General features: G+C 34.7%; 2 protein-coding genes across 4 annotated transcripts in view; both read right to left on the bottom strand.

The window, feature by feature from the left end:
- Positions 1-12,490, bottom strand: part of LOC115974776 (myosin-15) — a 29,941-nt gene extending 17,451 nt beyond the window's left edge. For 2 of the 3 annotated variants that reach the window (XM_031095290.1, XM_031095292.1), the window contains exons 1-12: positions 12,427-12,490; positions 12,138-12,266; positions 11,918-12,064; positions 9,333-9,478; positions 9,090-9,246; positions 8,678-8,736; positions 3,405-3,561; positions 3,059-3,208; positions 2,806-2,942; positions 2,103-2,249; positions 1,896-1,997; positions 103-160 (exon numbers count right to left, since the gene is read on the bottom strand). In XM_031095290.1, the coding sequence (XP_030951150.1) occupies positions 103-160; positions 1,896-1,997; positions 2,103-2,249; positions 2,806-2,942; positions 3,059-3,208; positions 3,405-3,561; positions 8,678-8,736; positions 9,090-9,246; positions 9,333-9,478; positions 11,918-12,064; positions 12,138-12,266; positions 12,427-12,432 (1,395 nt within the window). In that variant the 5' untranslated portion in view covers positions 12,433-12,490. Of the gene's footprint in view, positions 1-102; positions 161-1,895; positions 1,998-2,102; positions 2,250-2,805; positions 2,943-3,058; positions 3,209-3,404; positions 3,562-8,677; positions 8,737-9,089; positions 9,247-9,332; positions 9,479-11,917; positions 12,065-12,137; positions 12,304-12,426 lie in introns of all 3 variants that reach the window. The other variant, XM_031095291.1, reaches the window with a different exon arrangement.
- A 5,160-nt stretch (positions 12,491-17,650) lies between these two features.
- LOC115960295 lies at positions 17,651-19,552 on the bottom strand. Its single transcript, XM_031079116.1, has 5 exons — positions 19,106-19,552; positions 18,516-19,002; positions 18,196-18,400; positions 17,858-18,099; positions 17,651-17,673 (listed from the first exon to the last, which is right to left on the bottom strand). The coding sequence occupies exons 1-5, from the start codon at positions 19,550-19,552 to the stop codon at positions 17,651-17,653; spliced, it is 1,404 nt and encodes a 467-aa protein (XP_030934976.1).
- Positions 19,553-20,459: the final 907 nt, after the last annotated feature.

Genomic DNA, 20,459 nt, shown 5'->3' with positions numbered 1-20,459 from the left:
AAGGAGGAAGTTAGCAAAACATAAGATCACACTCTTGCTCCTATGGAACCAGTTGAATCTATATGCATGTGTGAAATCACGTTTCAGAAGATCATTACGCACCTCGTTGAAATGTTGCTGTAGCTTTTCATTTGCAAAATTAATGCAAAATTGCTCAAAACTGTGGAATAAAAATGTAAATCAATTGATGGGAGGGAGTATGGAGATGAAGATATATAAAATAAAATAAAAATTAAAAATTAAAAGAGAGAGAGAGAGAGAGAGAGAGAGAGCATAGAGTAATCTTCAAAATTGATGATCCAATGTATGAAATTTTCATCATGAGACAGGCGGCCCACGAGTGACTCTCCCAAGACAACTAAGATGTGAAATGCATAAACACCATCCAACTCAAACACAGATAAAATCAAAGCATCTAAAATCAACCACCATTTAATCATCACAAAAAAAGATATAAAAATTCTTTAAAAGTTTCTGTTATAAACTTCAGTAAAACTATATTGCACAATAACAGCAAACATATGGAGCCCCCCCACACACACAAGGATGAGGGAAAAAAATCTACTTATTTTTTTCTAAATTTTGCTATCCGAATTGATTTGAAAAATAAGCAATAAAGCCAACTTTCAAAATATTCATTTTTTAACTTATCAAAAAAAATATTCGTTTTTCAAGATAATTATTTCCCACATCAAGTGTAAATATAATTGTATAAATAAAATACTTCGTAAATACAAATTTGGACTTTTATTCCTATTTTACAACCAAATATATCAATTGTAATAATTATTTCATTACATCATCTTCTATTCCCAGTAATACATATTACCATTCCTAATGTAATTTTCATTTAGTATACCAAAACTGCCCGTAGTTTTGTTTTGTTTTAAATATATTTCACAATGCTTCAGATATGGATCCAAGGCCACTATTTTTATTTTTATTTTTTGATAGGTAATATGAGTACTATTAGTGATGAAAAAATTAAAAAGAAACATACAATGTATTCATGAGGATGAACACAGCAAAGCACAAACAAAAAACAAAGAGAGAGACTAAACTAAGAGAAGAAAAAAAACTGTAGTAGAGAAGAACAATCTGTAAAAACCCAACACCGAGACCAATAAAAAAGACTACGCTAGTTGTAAGGTTGAATGATTGCCTAATATAAAATCAACAGCCTCTTACGCTTGAACAGAGAAAGCCCCATCCACAGTGTGGCTTATGGGCTCATCTTTTATGCATATGACCATCTTCAACAAGCCCAATCTCCTTTCCTTGACTATACTCTTCAGGATAGTCCCTCAATTCAACTGCACACCCCAATAAATCCTCCAATTTGCCTCATGCAGCATATTCTATGGGTCCAGCATCATGAAAGGAGTTTTCTTCTTCTATATCATTGTTCTCATCCTTGAGACCTCCTTCCCATATGCCCAAGGGGTCCTGGTTGCCTTCCAAAATCATATTTTGGATTAAAACCCTAATAATTTTAGTATAGTCCAGACTTAAGGGTAGTGTAAAATTTGAAAAGATGCGCACTAAATTGGGATAAGGGATAAGGGTTAATGGTTAACCACAGGAGATTAAATTTTTATTTCCCTATAAAAATATGTAGCCAGTAACAATACTAAGGGCCAAAAAATGGAAGCCAATGCTATGATTTGCATGTCAAGCATAATGCAAACAACAATATAAAGTAAACCACAAAAACAAGATCCTAGAGACAAGTTTCAATGACAGCTGAGTCCAATAGGTGTTACTACAGTTTCTACATCTTATAGTAAATTTTAAGAGACCAAGCCAATCAAAGAACATATTGGCATTCAGTAAATTAAGATGTACTAACAAATAAGCTGTAAATGTTACAAGAAAACAAATTAAACAAAGTTCACCTGTTATTCTTGAAGCATTCAAACCCGTAGATGTCCAAGACTCCAATTTGCACTCGAGAATTCAGATCTTGCCCAACAGACCTATTGATCTTATCAACAAGCCTGAAAGAAATATCAAAATCAATAAAAAATTTCAATGCCCAAAAAATATATGCATAAAATAAATAAATAAAAAGGTTCTTGATAGTGAAGTGAATATAAGCATACCAATCAAACAGCCGAGAATAAATCGTTTTTGCCAATGCATCCCGACTAGCAATAGCAGCAGAACAGTCAAGAGCTTTAACAATAATTCCTTCACGAGTTTGTATTGACCGAGTACTAAGTGTTGCTAGCAATAGTTTCTCATCACACCTGATTAGAGAAGATTAGTCATCAGATAATTAAGACCAAAAGCAGCAATTAAGCTCCATACAGTTATTGCATGACAAGAAAAAAAAAAGCCAAGCCACCAACTCAGTTTGGGTCAGCTTGTTCATAACCCAAAATAAAATAATAATAATGTGATCCACATAATAACTAACTTATTCATTTCTTACTCCATAAAAAATGTCAGCATACAACTACGGAATGAAATCCATCCATATCGTATGACAATTGCAACGCACTTCTATAATCAAATGGTTAGCTTGGTCATGATTGTAGGCTCAAATCAATACTCCTTGATTCAAAATATTGGGGTTCGATGCTTATCGAGGAAACAATTTAACAATTCAATTCCAAACCTCTCCACATTTTTACATGGTCTACATTCTGTACATTCTGCTAAAAACATCCCTCAACAAATTATAAAAAGAAAAGATCCATAAACATTATGAAGGACGAATCATGGAACTGGAATTAAATATTCAGCCTGCTCAACATTGAAGCAAACAAGACAAAATGCCAAATGATTTTGTAAATCACCAACCTGAAAAGATCAGCAGCCATCCGCATATGAAAGCTAGATTTCTGATCCTTAATAACTGAAGAGTCATGCTCTTTGCCTGGAGAAAATTCAATATTTCCTAAATGTAGAATTGCAGCCAATGTGCGAAATATAGCTTCCTGATATTGGAGATTGTGGGATGAGAATGAAGTACAGAAACAACAACACGCACGAGAGTCTCAAATGGAAAAGGCTATGCAATCATAGAAACCATGCTATGTAAAGTTTTTAAAACCTGTTCTTCATCACTTATACCAACAATGTCCATAGCCCTCCTTGTCTTCAAGTATTCCTCCAAACTGCTCACACCATCTAGTTCATACCTCCTGCTTTGATTTAAGTAGTGGAAGTGGCTTGGATGATCTAACTTGTACTTCTCAGCATCCTGGACACACAAATAAATCTCAAAAACAATGTCCATGACTTAAGTACATATGATAAAAGCATCACAACACAAATCAACAAAGCCTTAAGCAACACCAAGCACACTTCAACACACAATATTCACATTTAAATATAAATAAATAAAGACAATACAAGAGAGAGAGAGAGAGAGAGAGAGAGAGAGAGAGAGAGATTACCACTCCAGAAGCACACAACTGATAGAAGCAATGATAATTCCTTTCAGGATCTGTTATCTTAACAACACGGGACCGTTCCAAAAGGTATGTCCTGATTGCTGCACCGGATATTCTACCACTTGCATCAAACTGGATTTCAACAAACTTGCCAAATCGACTGACATGAAAAATAAACAAAAATAAAGGATGAAATAATTAGTATGGATGGAAGTTAAATGACTGAGAACTAAAAAACTATCACTTGTCCCAAAAGATTAAGCTTTCAGGAAATGCTGAATTTAATCATTTAGCTATTACTCTAACACACTCCCTCTTAATAAGTGGGGCCTAAAATTACTTATCAAAAACTAAAAATAAATAAGTGGGACCTAACATGTGGGATTTTATCTTTTTAGATGGGAGGTAGAGGACACAAGGTTTAAACAAAAACCACCTGCTCTAATTCCACTATACATGACCACTAGTCCCAAAAGCTTAAACCTTTAGGAAAGGGTAAATTTAACCATTTAACTACTATTCTAACAAGAAATGTGCCAATAGATTAAAGGTTATTACAAAACCATATTTAATGTAAGATCATCCACATAATTGATTTATTTTATTCCAAAATTATTGATGAATCCAATTTATTTTTTTTTTTGGATAAGTGATAAGTAAATCCAATAGTCTAGCTAGACTTTATATATATATATATATATATATATATACACACATATATATAAAAGTAATTCTAGCTAGACTCAACATGCAGATAAACTAATTACCTGCTAATCTCGTAAGTCAAGATAAGTTTGAATTATAATGACATATCATACATGTCCTTTCCATTTACACCAACAGCTTACTCCTTTAGATATTAATCTTTAGCTGATCCTCATTCCTATGCCTTCTCTCTCTAGTATATTAAATCTGACTTCCCGTTCTTTTACTTATCACAGAATTTTCAGTTTTCACCCACTTGTTCATTCAAGCTTTTTGTGTTAGACTTATGAGCATATTTTTTACACGTAATTATTACATTTAACCTAACTCAACTACAGCCTATGAATCCTAAGTTAACTAATAGGTGTTTTCACATATATTCTTCCCCACAATAGTTTCCTATCCAATATCATACTCCTTATCACCTCTCTAATTAATATATCCTTCCTCAATACTTTTATAAGTTAATTTAGGCCTCTCTCTGCCTCTATTCACGCTATCGACTTAAATTAAATTACTCTCTCATCGATGTATTAATTGGTCATTGTGATGCATGGCCAGACCAACCTAAGAGACTCTCTCATGACTCATCTTCTCCTCAAAAAAAGTCACTCCCACCTTTGAACGGTCTCATCCATCTTAACATAAAATAATTTCAGTACAACTATACATAAAACAGAAATCCAAAAGAAAAAGAAAAAGAAAAAAGATAGTGCTTAAACAGTGGTATGGTACCCCATGGAGCAACTGTATGCAGCCACCCTCTCACAGCATGTGGAGCCAACAGGTGTGTGGGGCCCAAAATTCTGTGAGAAAGTGGCTGCATATGAGGTCATTTTCCCATACAAAAATCTCAAAAAATAAATACTTTTTATCATATTTCCCAGGCAGAGGAAACAGTAAGGGATGGATACATCAGCCGTAACAAATTATTCCAAAAGTTATAACAAAGCTATAATTTTCATAATTTCCTTTTTAAAAAATAACTTACTAAAGACTGGTTTTGATGGCTTATATATCTGACAAATGCCAGCCACTGTCGTGTGTAAGCAACTAGGCCTCTTGGCTTCTTTTAACAAAATAATTATCAAAAAACAAATGAACGGCTATGGTTATATGGAAAACTTGCATTATAAAAACTATGCCATATTATCATAACCATTATGGTTTCCACTATTTTAGTGAAAAACATCAGTTATCAATGTGACCAAATAGTGTATGGCATACATAAATATTAATGTTATATACCAAAATATAAAACAAAATGTCCGAACCCAACAGGTCCCATCTCTTAAAAGTAATGCACTAATTATGTAACATGCATTCCTCAACAAAACAATTACCATAATTAACTAATTAATAAATATAAAAAGAAAGATACTCTAACATATAAAGCATAGCAATCACAATGTAACACATCAGATGCATATCAATAAATTAATTGATTAAAAAGATACTCTCGTGATCATATCACAGCACAAGAGTAAATAATGAAATATCATGCTAATTTCTTAGATTCTCAGAGATGGAGAAGGCAAAAACCACATGATGAAAAGGAATTTAAAGCCACAACATGGCCGAACAATCATTAATATTACCGAAAGTGCGGAAACAAAAAGAGCTGCAGGTATATTGATTTCAGATATCCTCCGGACAACGCCTATGGGGAAAATCTTGATTGTGGATAACCTGAGGAGGAGAAACATTATTTTGGAGACAATTGATCATTTGCTTCTTCATTGCCCTCTTGCCAGAGAGCTGTGGGATATGGTTTAGCTTTATTTGGGGTTTAATGTGTGATGTCTCTGGGGATTACAGATTACTTGGTTGCTAGCAATTCAGAATTTGGGAGACATCGGAACAATAAGATTTGAAAAGCCATCCCTCATTCATGTGGTGCCTATGCCGAGAAAGACATGCTAGAAACTGAGGGATGTGAAAGGACAATTTAAGACAAAATTGCAATTCCCTAGAACCTTGTGTAAATGGATGACTGCATCAGGAATTATTCTCTCTCCAACTTCTAGAATTTAAAGATCATTGTAATTTTAGATCTTTGTTTGATATAAATCTAGTAGATGTACCTTGTACTTGGTGCATTCCATTTATCGTAATAAAAATTCTTATTTATCAAAATATTCACTTTCATTTCTTTTCCTTGACTTTCTTGGCAACCAACACACACCCTCTCTCTCTCTCTCTCTCTCTCTCTCTCTCTCTCTCTCTGCATGTCACACTCTATCACACCAACCTCAATCCCCTCATTAAACACAGTTATTTAGCCTCAAGACTTGGAAATTTACAACTAAGGTAGTAAATACAATCCTGGGGGTGATTGTTGATAGGTTTGGATAGTTTTGTGGGAGTTCAAACCATCTAGGCAATCCCTTCAGTTTTAGAAAATGGCAAACCCAACTGCACTGTTGGAGGCTTTCTACCTGGTGTGGTCGAATTCACTAGGGTGGTTGGTCAATTTTCTCAGTTTTGACATAGATCTCAATAGAGTATCATAACCATGAAGGAGAATCTAAGAGAATTAAAGCAGTTCAGCTAAAACTAAAAGTCATCAAGATTGGTGAAGATCACGTTGTGCAACTTGGAGTAGAGAGATGCGCATGGAGGGAAGAGAAATGTATAGCAATGAAAGAGAGAGAGGTATGTGCAATGTTCAAAACTCCAGCTCAATGGATTTCAATGTAATGAAAGAGGTGAGTGACCATGAGAGCTTGTAGAGAGAGAAACCATTGGGCTGAAGCAGCAGCAAATTGGGATTAAAGGGCGATGTTTGGGTGAGAATTGGATATGGCTCGACTTAAAGTTGGTTTCACAGGGGCTGTTTTTGAGACGGGTTCTATGTGGCATTTTTGTAGGTTTTTTTTAGCTGATTGTTGTTTTTCATTAAAATACTGATTTAGCCTTTTTTAATGCCAAATTATCTTTTTTAGGATTTTTTTTTTTTTTTTTTTTGAGTGCGTAACAAATTAAACCCTAAAACTTTTTAAAGTAAAAAAAAAAAAAAAATTGATAAGTAATAAACTTCATTGAAAATAGAAGAGAAAATACATAGGGAAAAAAAAGCACACAGGCCGTGTGCTAGAAGAACAGGGGAAAAAACTAAGTAACGATGAAAGTACAAAAATCAAGCATATCAGGTAAAAAAATAAAAGTAAAAACACCCATAGCATTTGCCCAATCAAACAAATTATCAAAAAACTCATGAATTGATTATTCATTCTGTCAAAGGTACGTGTATTCATTTCCCTCCAAATGACCCACATAAGACAATGAGGGATCATTCTCCAAAGCACCTTAGATCTAAGTCTGTTGAACTTGTTTGACCAACTTGCCAAAAGTTCCACAACACTACATAACATGACCCAATGAACCCAAAATAGTGAACACACCATATTCCAAGGCTCTTGAGATACTAGGCAGTGTAGGAGTAAGTGGTCAGTGGTCTCCCCATTCCTCTTGCACATACAAGTCCAATCCACCACCACCACCACTTTTCGCCTTTTTAAATTATCAATGGTTGAAATTTTCCCCAAAGCCGCTGTCTAAATAAAGAAACTAACCTTTGGATAATTTTAAATAAAAAGTAACAAATTTTAAACCCTATAATTTCAAAATTAATAAATCAAACCTTGAGGTATCAAAAAGTAACATATTAAACCACCAATCGATATTGTTAAGCCACAAACACAATAGGTGAGGTTTAATTGTTACGTTTTGAAATCACATGATTTAATTTGTTACTTTTAAAACTACAAGGAATAAAATATTAAACCCCTAAATTATAGGGTTTAAAATATAATTTTCCCTTTTTATGATTAAGTGACATAAGTATTATGTTAGTGATGTCAGCAATTCCTATCAACTATATGATGGAAAGGACGAGAATGAAACTTTGTTAAAAAATGTTCAAGGACAAACATGAAACACTAAATTTGTTGAGGACCAAAATGAAAACATCCCTAAAAGATGAGAACCAAAAGCATATTTAAGTCTTTTTTTTAATTATTTGCTCTCCCTCTCTCTCATCAATAACCTAATAAATAAATTTCTTAATTGCTTTTTTAGTATGTGTTTAAAGTTTACACGTCTATTCATAAGACTAATAATAAGTCAAAGAAAATAACCCAATTACTATAATTTTCATAATTTCCTACTAGAAAAAATAATTTACTGAAGATGGTTTTGGTTGCTTATATATCTGACATGCCATCCACTGTCATGTGTAACAATCTAGGGTTACACTTACTTGGCATCTTTCAAGATTTAACAAAATTAGTTATTATCAAAAAATCTACTGTTATGGTTATAAAGAGATATTCTACCATATATATAGCATATCAGTCACAATGCAACACCATGGCCAAATGTATATCAATAAATTAATTAATTAATAAGTATAACAGCACAAGGGTAAATAATGAAATACCAAGCTAATTTCTTAGATTTTTTGGGGTGGAGAAGGGAGAAGGCAAAAACCACATGATGGCAAGCAATTTAACTTCGTCGAATAATTGAGCATTATTACTGAAATTGAGAAAAATATATATAAAACCCACCTTGAATTGTCATTTCTAATGGTCCTCGCATTACCAAATGCCTCCAAAAGTGGGTTTGACTGAATCATGCAGAAACCAGAGTCAGCACAGTCAATAGCAAAATTTTAAACACAACAATTTCAATAACGTAAAAGAAAATAAAACTTGGCAAGTCCATTATCACAAACAAACAGGATCTAAGCTTTTTTCCATATTCAATTCAAGTTGTAGGCCAAGTGGTCCATCCTGAACAAAGTCCCTAATTATCAACCTAAACAATATCTTCTTAGCTACCAACTTTTGTTTATGTGGTGACCAAAAGTATTCTGCTCTATCAACTAACCAAATAATAAAAATAACACCTATATCTAATGAATATTGTACATATTGTGGCTATATTAGGTAATTAGATTGACTCCATGAAAACTCTTACTTCAAGAACTTGCTGCTCAACTGTTCTGTCGTCACCAGCAGCACGGCCACCAACATAAGTAAGATACTGCATAATCAATTTTGTTGTCTCAGTCTTCCCAGCCCCACTTTCTCCACTGACCAGTATAGATTGGCTTCGACCATCATCCATCATTGCTCTATAACAAAAATCCAAAGAAAATCACTAAACATGGAATAGCATAATGTATATGCACAACTTATACAACATTTGAAAGTAACAAACCTATATGACGCATCAGCCACAGCAAAAACATGGGGACTTAGCTCTCCAAATGGAGCTCCTTTATACTGCTCCATCATGTGGACATCATACAGGTGCGGAAGCTTTGTGAATGGGTTCACAGCTATCAAAATGCTTCCCGTATATGTCTATCAGAGACAAAAGATAATAATTCGTGTGTCAATTCAATATCCCAGAAGTTTATGTTAAGAATCAATAAACTAAAACTCCCATTATTCCATGTGAATTTACAGCATGACAATTATGGCATTTACAGAAATATATCAAGTTGCAGACTAGTTAGCAATCATTTAAAACCCTACTAAATATGAAAATTAAGAACACAAGAATCAAGGCAATATTAAGTGGGGGAAAATAGCATACGAGCATTTAGTAGATGTAGAATATGGTTTCTTCCCATGGCGTGCTGCTTTAAAACGACATGCACATTTGACCAATATGTGAATACCCGTGATTTGCTCCATATGGAGCTTGGTTCTTAGAATGTTTGGGCTCGCTTGGGTGTTGCCAATGAGGACAGTTTATCTTTTATCTGGGCGAAGAAATTGGTTTGGGAAGCAATTTTCAGCGATTTGAAACTTTGAACCATTATGTTTGATGTGGCTATTGTGAAAGGAGCACAATTATTATACTTTTGAGGATACGGTCACAGCAAAGAACCAGCTTGAAGTCTTGGTAATTCGAACTTTGTTTGATTGGTACTGTACATGTGGTCTCACCGGCAGTACCACTCTACTAAATTTTAGAGAATCATGTTCTTTTTGTACAATTTTTTTGCAATTATTTTAATTTACAAAGTGCTCATCATCATGAACCTGTCTTAACATTTTTTTTATTAATAAATTATACTGCTTATCAAAAACAGATAATAAAAATTTATTATTAACCCCCCCCCCAAAAAAGAAAAACTCTCTTTAAAGGCTTCTATTCTAGCGACCATATTATTGTACTTAATACAAATGTAATGGGTCCATCTACCACTTGGTAGGCTATCAAGTAGTATATGAGCCTCTGCATAGCCTGGACAAGCACATGGCATGCTTTTTAATAAGCCAGCAACCCTTACATGCACTATACACGGTTGGCACCTTGGAACAGCTCTCTAATATTGAGAAATTCTGTCTAATGGCATTCAATCACTAAATCCATTGACATCCGCACAAGAGATTTTGATATTCAGCCTTGGAAAGGATCAGATGCAGTGATGGAGAGAGAGTTTAATATTCAGCCTCAGTGCTAGACCTGAACTTAGTCGCTTTTTTCATTGTTCCTCAAGAAAGAAGACTGGTGCTAAGGAAAAAAGAGTAAGCAATAGTAACTTTTTTCTCTTATTTTGAATTGTAAGAGAGACCAAAAAATAAAATCCCTCTCTTTCTCTATTTTCTTTGAGGCACTCCACAAGGAACAAGCAAGTCTCAATGATGAGACACCCATGCTAGGATCTCAATTCTCATTAGGAGGTAAACCCAAGGACCTATGTTTTAAAAGGATACAGATCTACTAATCCTGCAGTAGAAGAATGCAACTTGAAAGAAATTCAATTTTCAATGCCATCTAACTATTGAGTCATGCACCAATCTGGAAGCACAAAAGGCCATCCCTGGCAATTAGATTTAAAAATTTTCATTTTTAAAACTTGGTGGGATGGGTGTGACCTCTCCCAGACCCAACAAAAGTGGGAGCTTTGTGCATCGGGTGTGACCTTTTTTTTTTAAAACAATGTATTAGAAGAGCTGGCTACCTATGGCAACCACGTCATAACTATTAAGATGACCAAGCGTGATTGAGCGAAACAGCCACCAAAGGAACTCTTATTCAGGCAATACGGCATTTACATTTTATCTATGTGTAACAAATTCGACCACTAATAACTTCTTTCCATGCATGGATGGCCATAATCCCAAAATTAATACCAGCTTGGCATGCACAGTCAGAATTTATACCCTTGATTTGACTACTAAAAATTTGTTTCCCACCAAGAGCCTCGTAGTTCAACTAGCACAGTGGCACCTCCTAGTGTCTCCAATAGACGTCCAGGTTTCAAACTCGTCCTCCCCCAACTACCGAATTATCCAAAAAGTAATTTAAAATTCTGTTTCCATTTAAAAATAAATAAATGAAAAATTAGTGATCTGTTGCATTAACTCGAAGAATTCAAGGACATGAGCATCATTATAACCAACTCCAGAGAACAAACTATAATAACTAACACATTTGCCAGCTTTAACTTCTGATTTATTTGACTTCGGCATAACCCCAACTCAAAAAAAAGGAAATGCCCATTTTTCATATCAGATACCAACACAGAGTGCAATGCTCAAGGCCCCCCACTCCCCAGTTTGACTTCTTACCCCAACACAGTTTCAAATTATCCCATTCTTTTTTGTCACATTAGCTTAAAGAACTTGAATCCAAACACAGAATCAGAATCTAATTAACCACTAAAGACAAAAACAAAAATCCACTCAAAACAACATGATTAAGTCCACAATTGGCCGTTAAACTAACCAATCCCCCATAATCACACACCACAACAAAAATTTTAAAAAAATGACTTTTTGACTCACATATATGTCATTGAGAGCATATCTCCTCTGAAGATTGTAAAGCACACCAGGCTCATTCAAATACGCCAACTTGGTCATATCGTCCACTCCAACATGATCTTCCTCATCCGCATCTCTCGGAAACAATTTCGCCGGCGAAACCAATACCTAAACAAATCCAAAAAAAAAGTCAAAATTTACACACAGAGAAAAAGGACAAGATTGGTTTTTCGTTTTTCACCTTCTTTCCCGAAGAGGTAACGATTTGGACTTGATTGCCAACGGAGCCGAGGACCTCGGCCGGTACCCAAGCGAAATCTCTGTCCTCGGCCCAAACCTTTGAGCCCTTGCGGACACTCATCTTCGGTTCCTGTGTGAGAATGAGCGTGGTGAAGGTGAATGAAACCCTAGAATTTTCGCAAAACAAAAGGGGAGGGTTTTGAAATTGAAATTTGAAAACCCTAAAATAGAACAGAGAGCGACAAACAAAAATAAAAAGGAGAGAGAGAAAGAAAGAGAGAAGAACTTACGGGCATTTGTTTGTTTTAGGTGAAATTTTTTGGGTTCCCGCCCTAATGGGTTTGTAGACTAATGACTCAAAAATGGCGAAACTTTTATATCGTATTCGACACGTCACCCCTACCAGTACAGAAATTTTGTTTTTTCTTTCAAAAATTTTAATTTAAAATACACGTTTTTATTAATTGGAAGTTGCAACGTCTATGGAAAAACCAAACGGTAAGCTTGAGTGACTTTTCCTTTTTTGTTTGCTTTTTTTTTTTTTTTTTTTTGACTTTTTCTTGTTTAGTTCAAAGTGAGGAGTGGCGAATCCGCATCTTGCTGTGTCACTTTCATTTCTTTTCTTTGATTTTTGGCCAAAGAGATTAATCAAGAGAAATAAAATGACCATAATACTTTTACAACAAATTTTAAGTGACAGGTTATTACTTGATGGTTATTACTTGTTGTGACCAAATAACAACAAATTTTAAGTGACAGGTTATTACTTGTGGTTATTGTTGTGACAAAAAATATTCAAATTTGAACCAATAACAATCAACTACCTATAATTTGTTGTGAAAATATTATAAAAATATTGTGAACATAACACATCTCATTAATTAGTTATTATACTTTTGATGGAAACAAGTGAGTACTAGTAGCTACTATCATATTCTCTCCCTTTTTTTAATTGGAGGAGATTAAACTACGTAATATACTCTTTTTAGGAAAATAAAATGTTTAACTCTTAAGATAGCTTGGCAAGCAGTTGTCTTGTTTTCTCTTTTTTAAGAAGAAGAGGAGAAGAACGAGGTAAGCATGTTTTGACACTTATAAAGTCAACATCCAACTCATACTTTTTTTTTTTTTTTTTTTGATAGGTACTCATACCTAACATAACAGTAAAGATGCAAATAATCCAAGATTATTAGTTTTTTTTTTCCCTATTTTTATGAAAAATTAAAATCGCTTCTAACACCTTAAATTATACACCCATGGAAAATTTAATCTAGAACCTTGACAAGAATATAATAGGCTAAAGGTTTTTTTTTTTTAAATAAGCCTAGTGTCTAGATCTAATTTGGTATCTTGAAATTGATGAGAACCAGGAATTGGTAAACAAGTATTGCCTAAAATAAATAATTATAATTAATACATTGTTAAAGTTGTCAAGCAATTACTAGAAGCAACGCAAACTCAGCATTTATTTTTATTTTTTAAGTTCGAACTGATCTACATCCATTGAAAGAAATAGTAAAATATTAAAAGGCTTAAGGTTTATTTGGGATTCACTTATTTAGTTAAAATTGAAAAAAAATTTACTGAAAATACTGTAAATAAAAGTAAAAATTAGCTAAAATAGTACAGTGAAACTCATAAATAGTATCAAAAAGTATAATAGGACCCATGAATAGTAGCAAAAATAAACTGAATAGTAAAATAAGCTGACTTTTTAAACTGGAGCCAACCACAAACTTAGCCAATAATTTTGATTTAATTTAAACGTTTGTAGATTTGGACAAAAATCAAAATAAACCAGACACATGGCTCCGCACATGTCATATGATTATGTTATCATTAACCAATCACTTTATATTTGACAATTATGGAGTGATATAAACTTGTTTACATATTTTAATCATGAATAAGCGGTAAGATTTTTTTTTTTTTTTTTTTTTTTTTTTTTTTTTGAGAAAGAATAAGCGGTAAGAATTGAGAGCCGAACAGCTTTCTTATCCCGTAGCTAGATGTAGATGTTAGCGTGATTTTATAAGCTCGAAAATCATAGGAACCGACAAGGACAGACGAGAGAGGAAGGGTAGTTTCGTCCAGTTAAAAAGTGCCCTTGGTGGTCCGCATCAGGAGATTCCAATCTTGGCCGGCTGCCTTGCATTTGAAGTAAGATCCGCCGGTTTTTGTGACGTGTGATTTTCTTGGAGTTGCTAATCTTGGTTAAGTTTATATAAATCTAGGCTAAACATTATTTTACACCCTCTAAGTTTTGGTCAATTCACATTTTGGTCTCATAAAGTTTTATTTTTTTTCAACTTTATCCTCCAAATTTGTAATCCCTAATTCTTTATTCTTTTGAAAACTAATCCCTAATTCTTTTAAAGCTACTAAAATAACAACTATTTCGTATTCACCTAGTCTGAACTATATTAGGATTTCTAATTTGAGTTGTTGTATCTGGAGAATTTGTTGCATCCGGAGAATTTGTTGCATCAATTGATCAAATATATTACAAAGAGCATATATGATATATCATCTCAAGAGAGCAACGTATTCTATGTCTCGATCTTATGAAATTGGTAGTAGCAATTAAATTTTCATGTTATAATAAATCCATATTAATAACTACAAAGTAATTAATCCATATTAATTACAATATAATTACCAAATTATATATTTAGAAGATAATTAAATATAAAATTTGTCATATTTTGTTTAATTTTCTCATGCATTAAATGGGTTACTTTTTTCTTTTTTTTTTAGAGAGTTTCAACTTATGGCGTCCACTCCTGATGATTGCTCTTTATCATCAGACCAAGACACCAATCAGTTTTTGGTGTAGGCGGGGGATTGAATCACAGATCTCTTATACAACCATCAGAGACTTTACCAGTTGAACTAATTAGAACTCACCATTAAATGGGTTACTTGATAGATACATCTATAAATATAAATATATATATATATATTTCTTTTTTTTTGGATAGTTACAACATACAGCTCGAATTCTTTTCCCTCTAAAATTTGATGCACTTTGTGCATGGGGAGATATCATTTAAGCTACAAAACTCTTATTATCTATAGTTGTGTATGTATGTGTGTGTGTGTCTATATATATAATGAAAGCATTTTTTTTTTTTTTGACTACTTGAAAATTAAAATGTTTCCACGTAAGTGTTCATGTTTATTCACGACATTGTTATAATATATAATTTTTAGTCGAGTTTAATTTAAATAAGAATTCATATAAAGTATCTGTGGGGTCATAGAGCCCAGTGATATACATTCACCTTTTGTACTGGGCCTAAGGCCCATGTCGAGGCCCATAATCGCATATGAAGAAGACAATGGTGATCATGGCAACCCAGGAAACCGCGTCGAGGACAACTCTGTCCTCGGCTAGCCAAAGCCGAGGTGGAAGAAAAGTGATTTACCGGCAAAGATAATCTTCCAAAGCACTCCAAGGAAAAAGATAAGTACAGTAAGCACACTGGAGCATAGTGGTAGAGCAATTCCAGGAAAAGCTACTGCCTCTACATTAAATGCTCCACAACTAACACTCTGGCCGTATTAATGTGGAAATGATACCTGAGTAATGGCTTTTCAGACTCACAGCTACTACCTAAGAACTTTGGGAGGAAGTTGATGTGACAAAGACCGACGATAGCAGATTTGACCTGCACGTGTATGATGGAGATGAAGGAGGAAAGTAGTATATAAGGAAGAATTAGCTATGAGAAAAGGGATCAGAGATTTTACCAGAGAAAACACTGTAGCCATCTGAACTAACTTTGTAACCATCGTCATTGTCACTCAAGAAATAATAAATTGAAGCTCCTCGGACTAGTGCCGAGGATCGAATTGCTTGTTCAAATCCATATTTGTTTTACTTATTCATTCTTCAAATCATCTTCAACCGTTGTTACACTCATTAAAACGCAATCCTTCTACCCACTCTCTACAAAATTATTGTATTGAGCTTACTGAGCTTGAATTCACTTATCCCTTAGGAAAAGTGCTCAAACCCAGTCCCTACAATTGGCATCGTCTGTGGGAATAACTTGTGTGTTAGTGAGTGCAACAATTAGACATGGTAGGATCAGGTCCACACCAAGCAGGTCCCCAACGGACAGAACCAGTAGGATCCCAGCAACAGGGTAATTTTCCTAGCCCTGAACATGAACAAAATCAGGAGAATGAAAGGAATCGAGAGGGGAGTGTGCATACCACCCAGACGAGCAAAAGCCACTCCCAAGTGGGCAGTCGCGTATCCCAGAGACAAAACAACAACCAAGCCATGCAGCAGGAGATAGATGTCTTGAAAAAGAAACTGCGCTATGCACAACGGAGGTCGTCTCCTTCTAGTTCTGACATATCCTCTAATGATGAAGAGGACAACAATTACAGGCAGAGATCAAGAACTCCTCTAAGCAAAACCTTCTCTTATGAAGACGATCACCATCATAGACGAAAACACAAGGGCCTATCTAATAGGGGCCTGGGTAATGATGCCATGAGTAAAACTTTGGATCAGATCTCTAAGTCACCCTTCACGCGCAAGATAGAAGGGGCTAGGCTACCTCGGCGATTCCATCAACCTACGTTCACCATTTATAATGGTTGAATGGACCCCGTAGAGCATGTGAGCCAATTTAATCAAAGAATGAGCGTCCACTCCAAGAACGAAACTTTAATGTGCAAGGTTTTCCTGTCCAGCCTAGGATCTATAACGATGAGGTGGTTCAACGGTTTGAAGACGAATTCCATAGATTCCTATAAGCAGCTCACCCAAGCCTTTGGCTCTCGCTTCATTACGAACAGTAGGCTCCTCGGCCTCTGAATTCGTTGTTGTCATTATCCATGCGTGAGGGAGAAATTCTAAAACATACTCGGATAGATATTGGGAAATGTATAATGAGATGGACAGCAACTTTGATGACGTCGCCATCAGCACTTTTAAAAGCGGTCTCCTAACCGAGCACGTCTTGAAAAAATCCTTGACTAGCAAGCCTATCACCGGTGTACATCAACTTATAGACCAAATTGACAAATACAAAAGAGTGGAAGAGGACCAGCTACAAGGGAAAGGAAAGGAGAAGGTTATCCCTCAAAAGAGGAGTGATTTCAGGTCGGACCGATACAACAATAACCATCCGAGGAGAGATTTCACAGGGCAATCCGGATTAGCCAACAGGCAGACGGTTAACGAAGTATTCAGAGAACCAGTATATCAGGTTTTGGAGAAAATCAAGAATAAGCCATTCTTCAAGTGGCCGAATAAGATGGCTGGAGACTCTATGAAGCGCAATCAGAGTCTATATTGTCAGTACCAAAGTTATTAATACCGTTTCGGAGCCCGTTTCGGTTTGTCCAGTGGAACGGAATATTTCGGTACCAGCCGATTTCAGCATACCGTTTCAGGGTGTTTCGGGGTTCCTAAAAAATAATTTTTATATATTCTTGTAAAACATAAAATTGTCAATTCTAATAAATAAATAACTAAATATCAAATAATACAAATCATTTAATCTTAACTCTTAAGTCTTAAACATCAACATAACATCAATTCAACATACACTTAGTCTTAAGTCTTAAGTCTTAAACAAATATAGTATCACACAATAAAAACATTTAAGATTAATTTAACATAATATTCCTACTCCTCCTCCTCATCATCCATGAAAAATTGATCAAATTCATCATCAAAAGAACTCCCACAATAACTACTAGCACCCATTGGAAGATTTGTCAAGACATGTTCATTGTTGTTGTCATCATCATCATCATCATCATCATCAACATCAATAGTTTCAAATTCAGCATCCTCTTCCACATTCACTTCATTAAGGCAATCCCAATTTATGTCATCTGGATTAAGAAGTGTAGGTTCTTCAGCCACCCAATCTCCCATCAAGTCAATGTTATCCAAGCTTATAGGATCCATTGCATATTTATTCCTTTGAATGTTCCTACCAATGAAAATATTAAACATTAGTAACATTTTATAAATTATAATTATATGAAAGTACATTTTATTTACATATGAGTAACGATTATAAATTTACCTTTCTCGAAACCTCAAATTATAATGGACAAAGACCAAATCATTTACTCGTTTATGTTTCAATCTATTTCTCTTATTTGAGTGAACATACTCAAATGTGCTCCAATTTCTCTCACAACTGGTTGCACTACAACATTGACTTAGCACACGAATGGCAAATGATTGTAAGTCTGGAGCTCCAAGTCCAAATTGCTCCCACCATGAAACTATAATAACAAATAAAAATGTAAAATAAGCATTGCTCATGTAATTTTACAATAACAACTATAAAGAATAAATAGACATATTGAAAGGAAATACTATTAAATTATTAATGTTTACCTGGATTTAGTCTCTCTCGTTGGCGGATTGCTAGTGATGTGCCAAAGTCACCAATTGATTTTTTGTACTCATCAAGTTGTGAACTTATTTTGTCTTGAATGTCAGGATCGGGAACCAACCTCATTAGAGTGCTTAGCAACCCTCTTTGAACTTCATTTTGCCTTTTAAATGAAGGTCTAAAGTATATTGCAGGGTTAAGAAAGCAACCTGCTGCATGCAGAGGACTATGAAGTTGTTTGTCCCATCTAGTATCAATAACTCTAACATAATGTCCATACAAAGAAACTTTGTTCTTCAACCTTCTTTTTATTTCCTCTTTTGCTTTGTCCATTGCTTCATACAAATACCCCATAGCAGGTTTCTCATCCCCATCAACAAGACGAAGTACTCTAACTAAAGGCTCACTAACTTTCACTATGTGCTTGCATTGAGACCAAAACGCATAATCTTCCAAAACAATTTTACTTATCTCCTTCCCAACGGCAGTCTTAGCATGAGGGCATGAAAGCCATTTATCACAAGTGAACATTTGTCTAAGCTCTTTTTTGAACCTTAGCATGCTTTGTAGACTTAAGAAGTTAGTGGCAAACCTTGTAATTGCAGGACGACATAACTCTTCCATTTGTAAAGTCTTGCCTCATCATGTCTAAAACAACTCCATGGTTGTAAATGAACTTTGTTATCTTTTTTGCCTTTTTAATTGCTTCATCAATAAGAGGGAACCACCTAGGATTAGCAATATTCTCCAACATCAAGTCTATGCAATGAGCTGCACAAGGAGACCAAAACAAAGTACCATACTTCTGCTGTAATTTTTTTCCAGCTTTTTTATAGACAGAAGCATTATCTGTAATCAATTGCACAATATATTCCACACCAATTTCTTGAACAACAGAATCAAATATATTAAACAAAGTTTCAGCATCCTTTGTAAGGACTGAAGTGTCAATTAATTTTAAGAACATGGCTCCCCTTGGACAATACACCAAAAAATTCATTATTGGTTGTTGCTTTTGATTTGTCCACCCATCAGACATCAGTGAACAGCCATATACTTTCCAATCATTTTTTATATCTAACAAAAAATCATTAACTTCATGGACAGCATTTTTCAAAAGGGGTTCCCTCAACTCATTTTTCAATAGCAGCAACGGAATCAATCATAGGTTGATAATAAGGCGACTGAGATGCATAAAAGGGTACATTAGAATAATACCACCATCTTGCCACACTCATTTTTGCATTATCAATCATTGCTTTTGTAGCCAAAGCACTTCTTATAGAGGGTTGAGCACCGGGGGTTGTTCTAGGAGCAAAATAACTCTTAATTTTCTTATTTCCTCTTATTTGACTCACGTCATTGTCAACATCCTTTCCCCTAAATTTTCGTTTACCTAATGTTTGAGGGGGACTCTTTTCAACAACTCTAACCTCATCATCCTCCTCCTCCTCCTCATCAATATCATATGGGTTCCCAATTTCTAATTGAATCCTCTTTTTAGTTTGTTTAGATTTTTTCAATTCTTCAATCATTTGTTTCATTTGAAACCTAATATCAGATGAAGCCTTTTTACATGGTTCAACTTGACCCCTAATCCCAGCAAGATGATACTTAAGTCTAGTAATACCACCCCCTTTAATCAACTTATTACAATGCAAACATATAGTGTTATTTTTTGCATTAGGCACTGCACGAGCATGAGCCCAAGCGGGATCATCTGATCTTGCAGGGGCAGAGGCCACAGAAGCAGAGGAAACACCTGCACGGGCATGAGCCCATGCGGGATCCCCTGAACTATGATGAGCCATAATTTACTGTTCAATGAAATGAAATGAAATTCAATCAAATGCATGAACAACCATATGTAGTTAATGAACAAATAAATCAAGTTAAGAAAAAAACTAAACATGGTTTAACTAATTTATGCAGTTTACCCAATTTAT

The sequence above is a fragment of the Quercus lobata genome, chromosome 2 (assembly GCF_001633185.2).
Source record: "Quercus lobata isolate SW786 chromosome 2, ValleyOak3.0 Primary Assembly, whole genome shotgun sequence".
NCBI classification, from domain to species: domain Eukaryota; kingdom Viridiplantae; phylum Streptophyta; class Magnoliopsida; order Fagales; family Fagaceae; genus Quercus; species Quercus lobata.
The sequence above is the reverse complement of the archived record's forward strand: the minus strand, read 5'-3'. Positions and strand labels throughout refer to the sequence as shown.

Bases quoted from the DNA above. Each gene is read 5' to 3' on its own strand.
- LOC115960295 (XM_031079116.1), bottom strand. From the start codon at position 19,552: ATGTCTGATGGGTGGACAAATCAAAAGCAACAACCAATAATGAATTTT. The intron at 18,100-18,195 runs GTAAATTTATAA...TTTCATTGGTAG, and splicing joins AATTTGAGGTTTCGAGAAAG to GAACATTCAAAGGAATAAAT. The intron at 17,674-17,857 runs GTAGTTATTGTG...TTGATGTTTAAG, and splicing joins AAATCTTCCAATGGGTGCTA to ACTTAAGAGTTAAGATTAAA.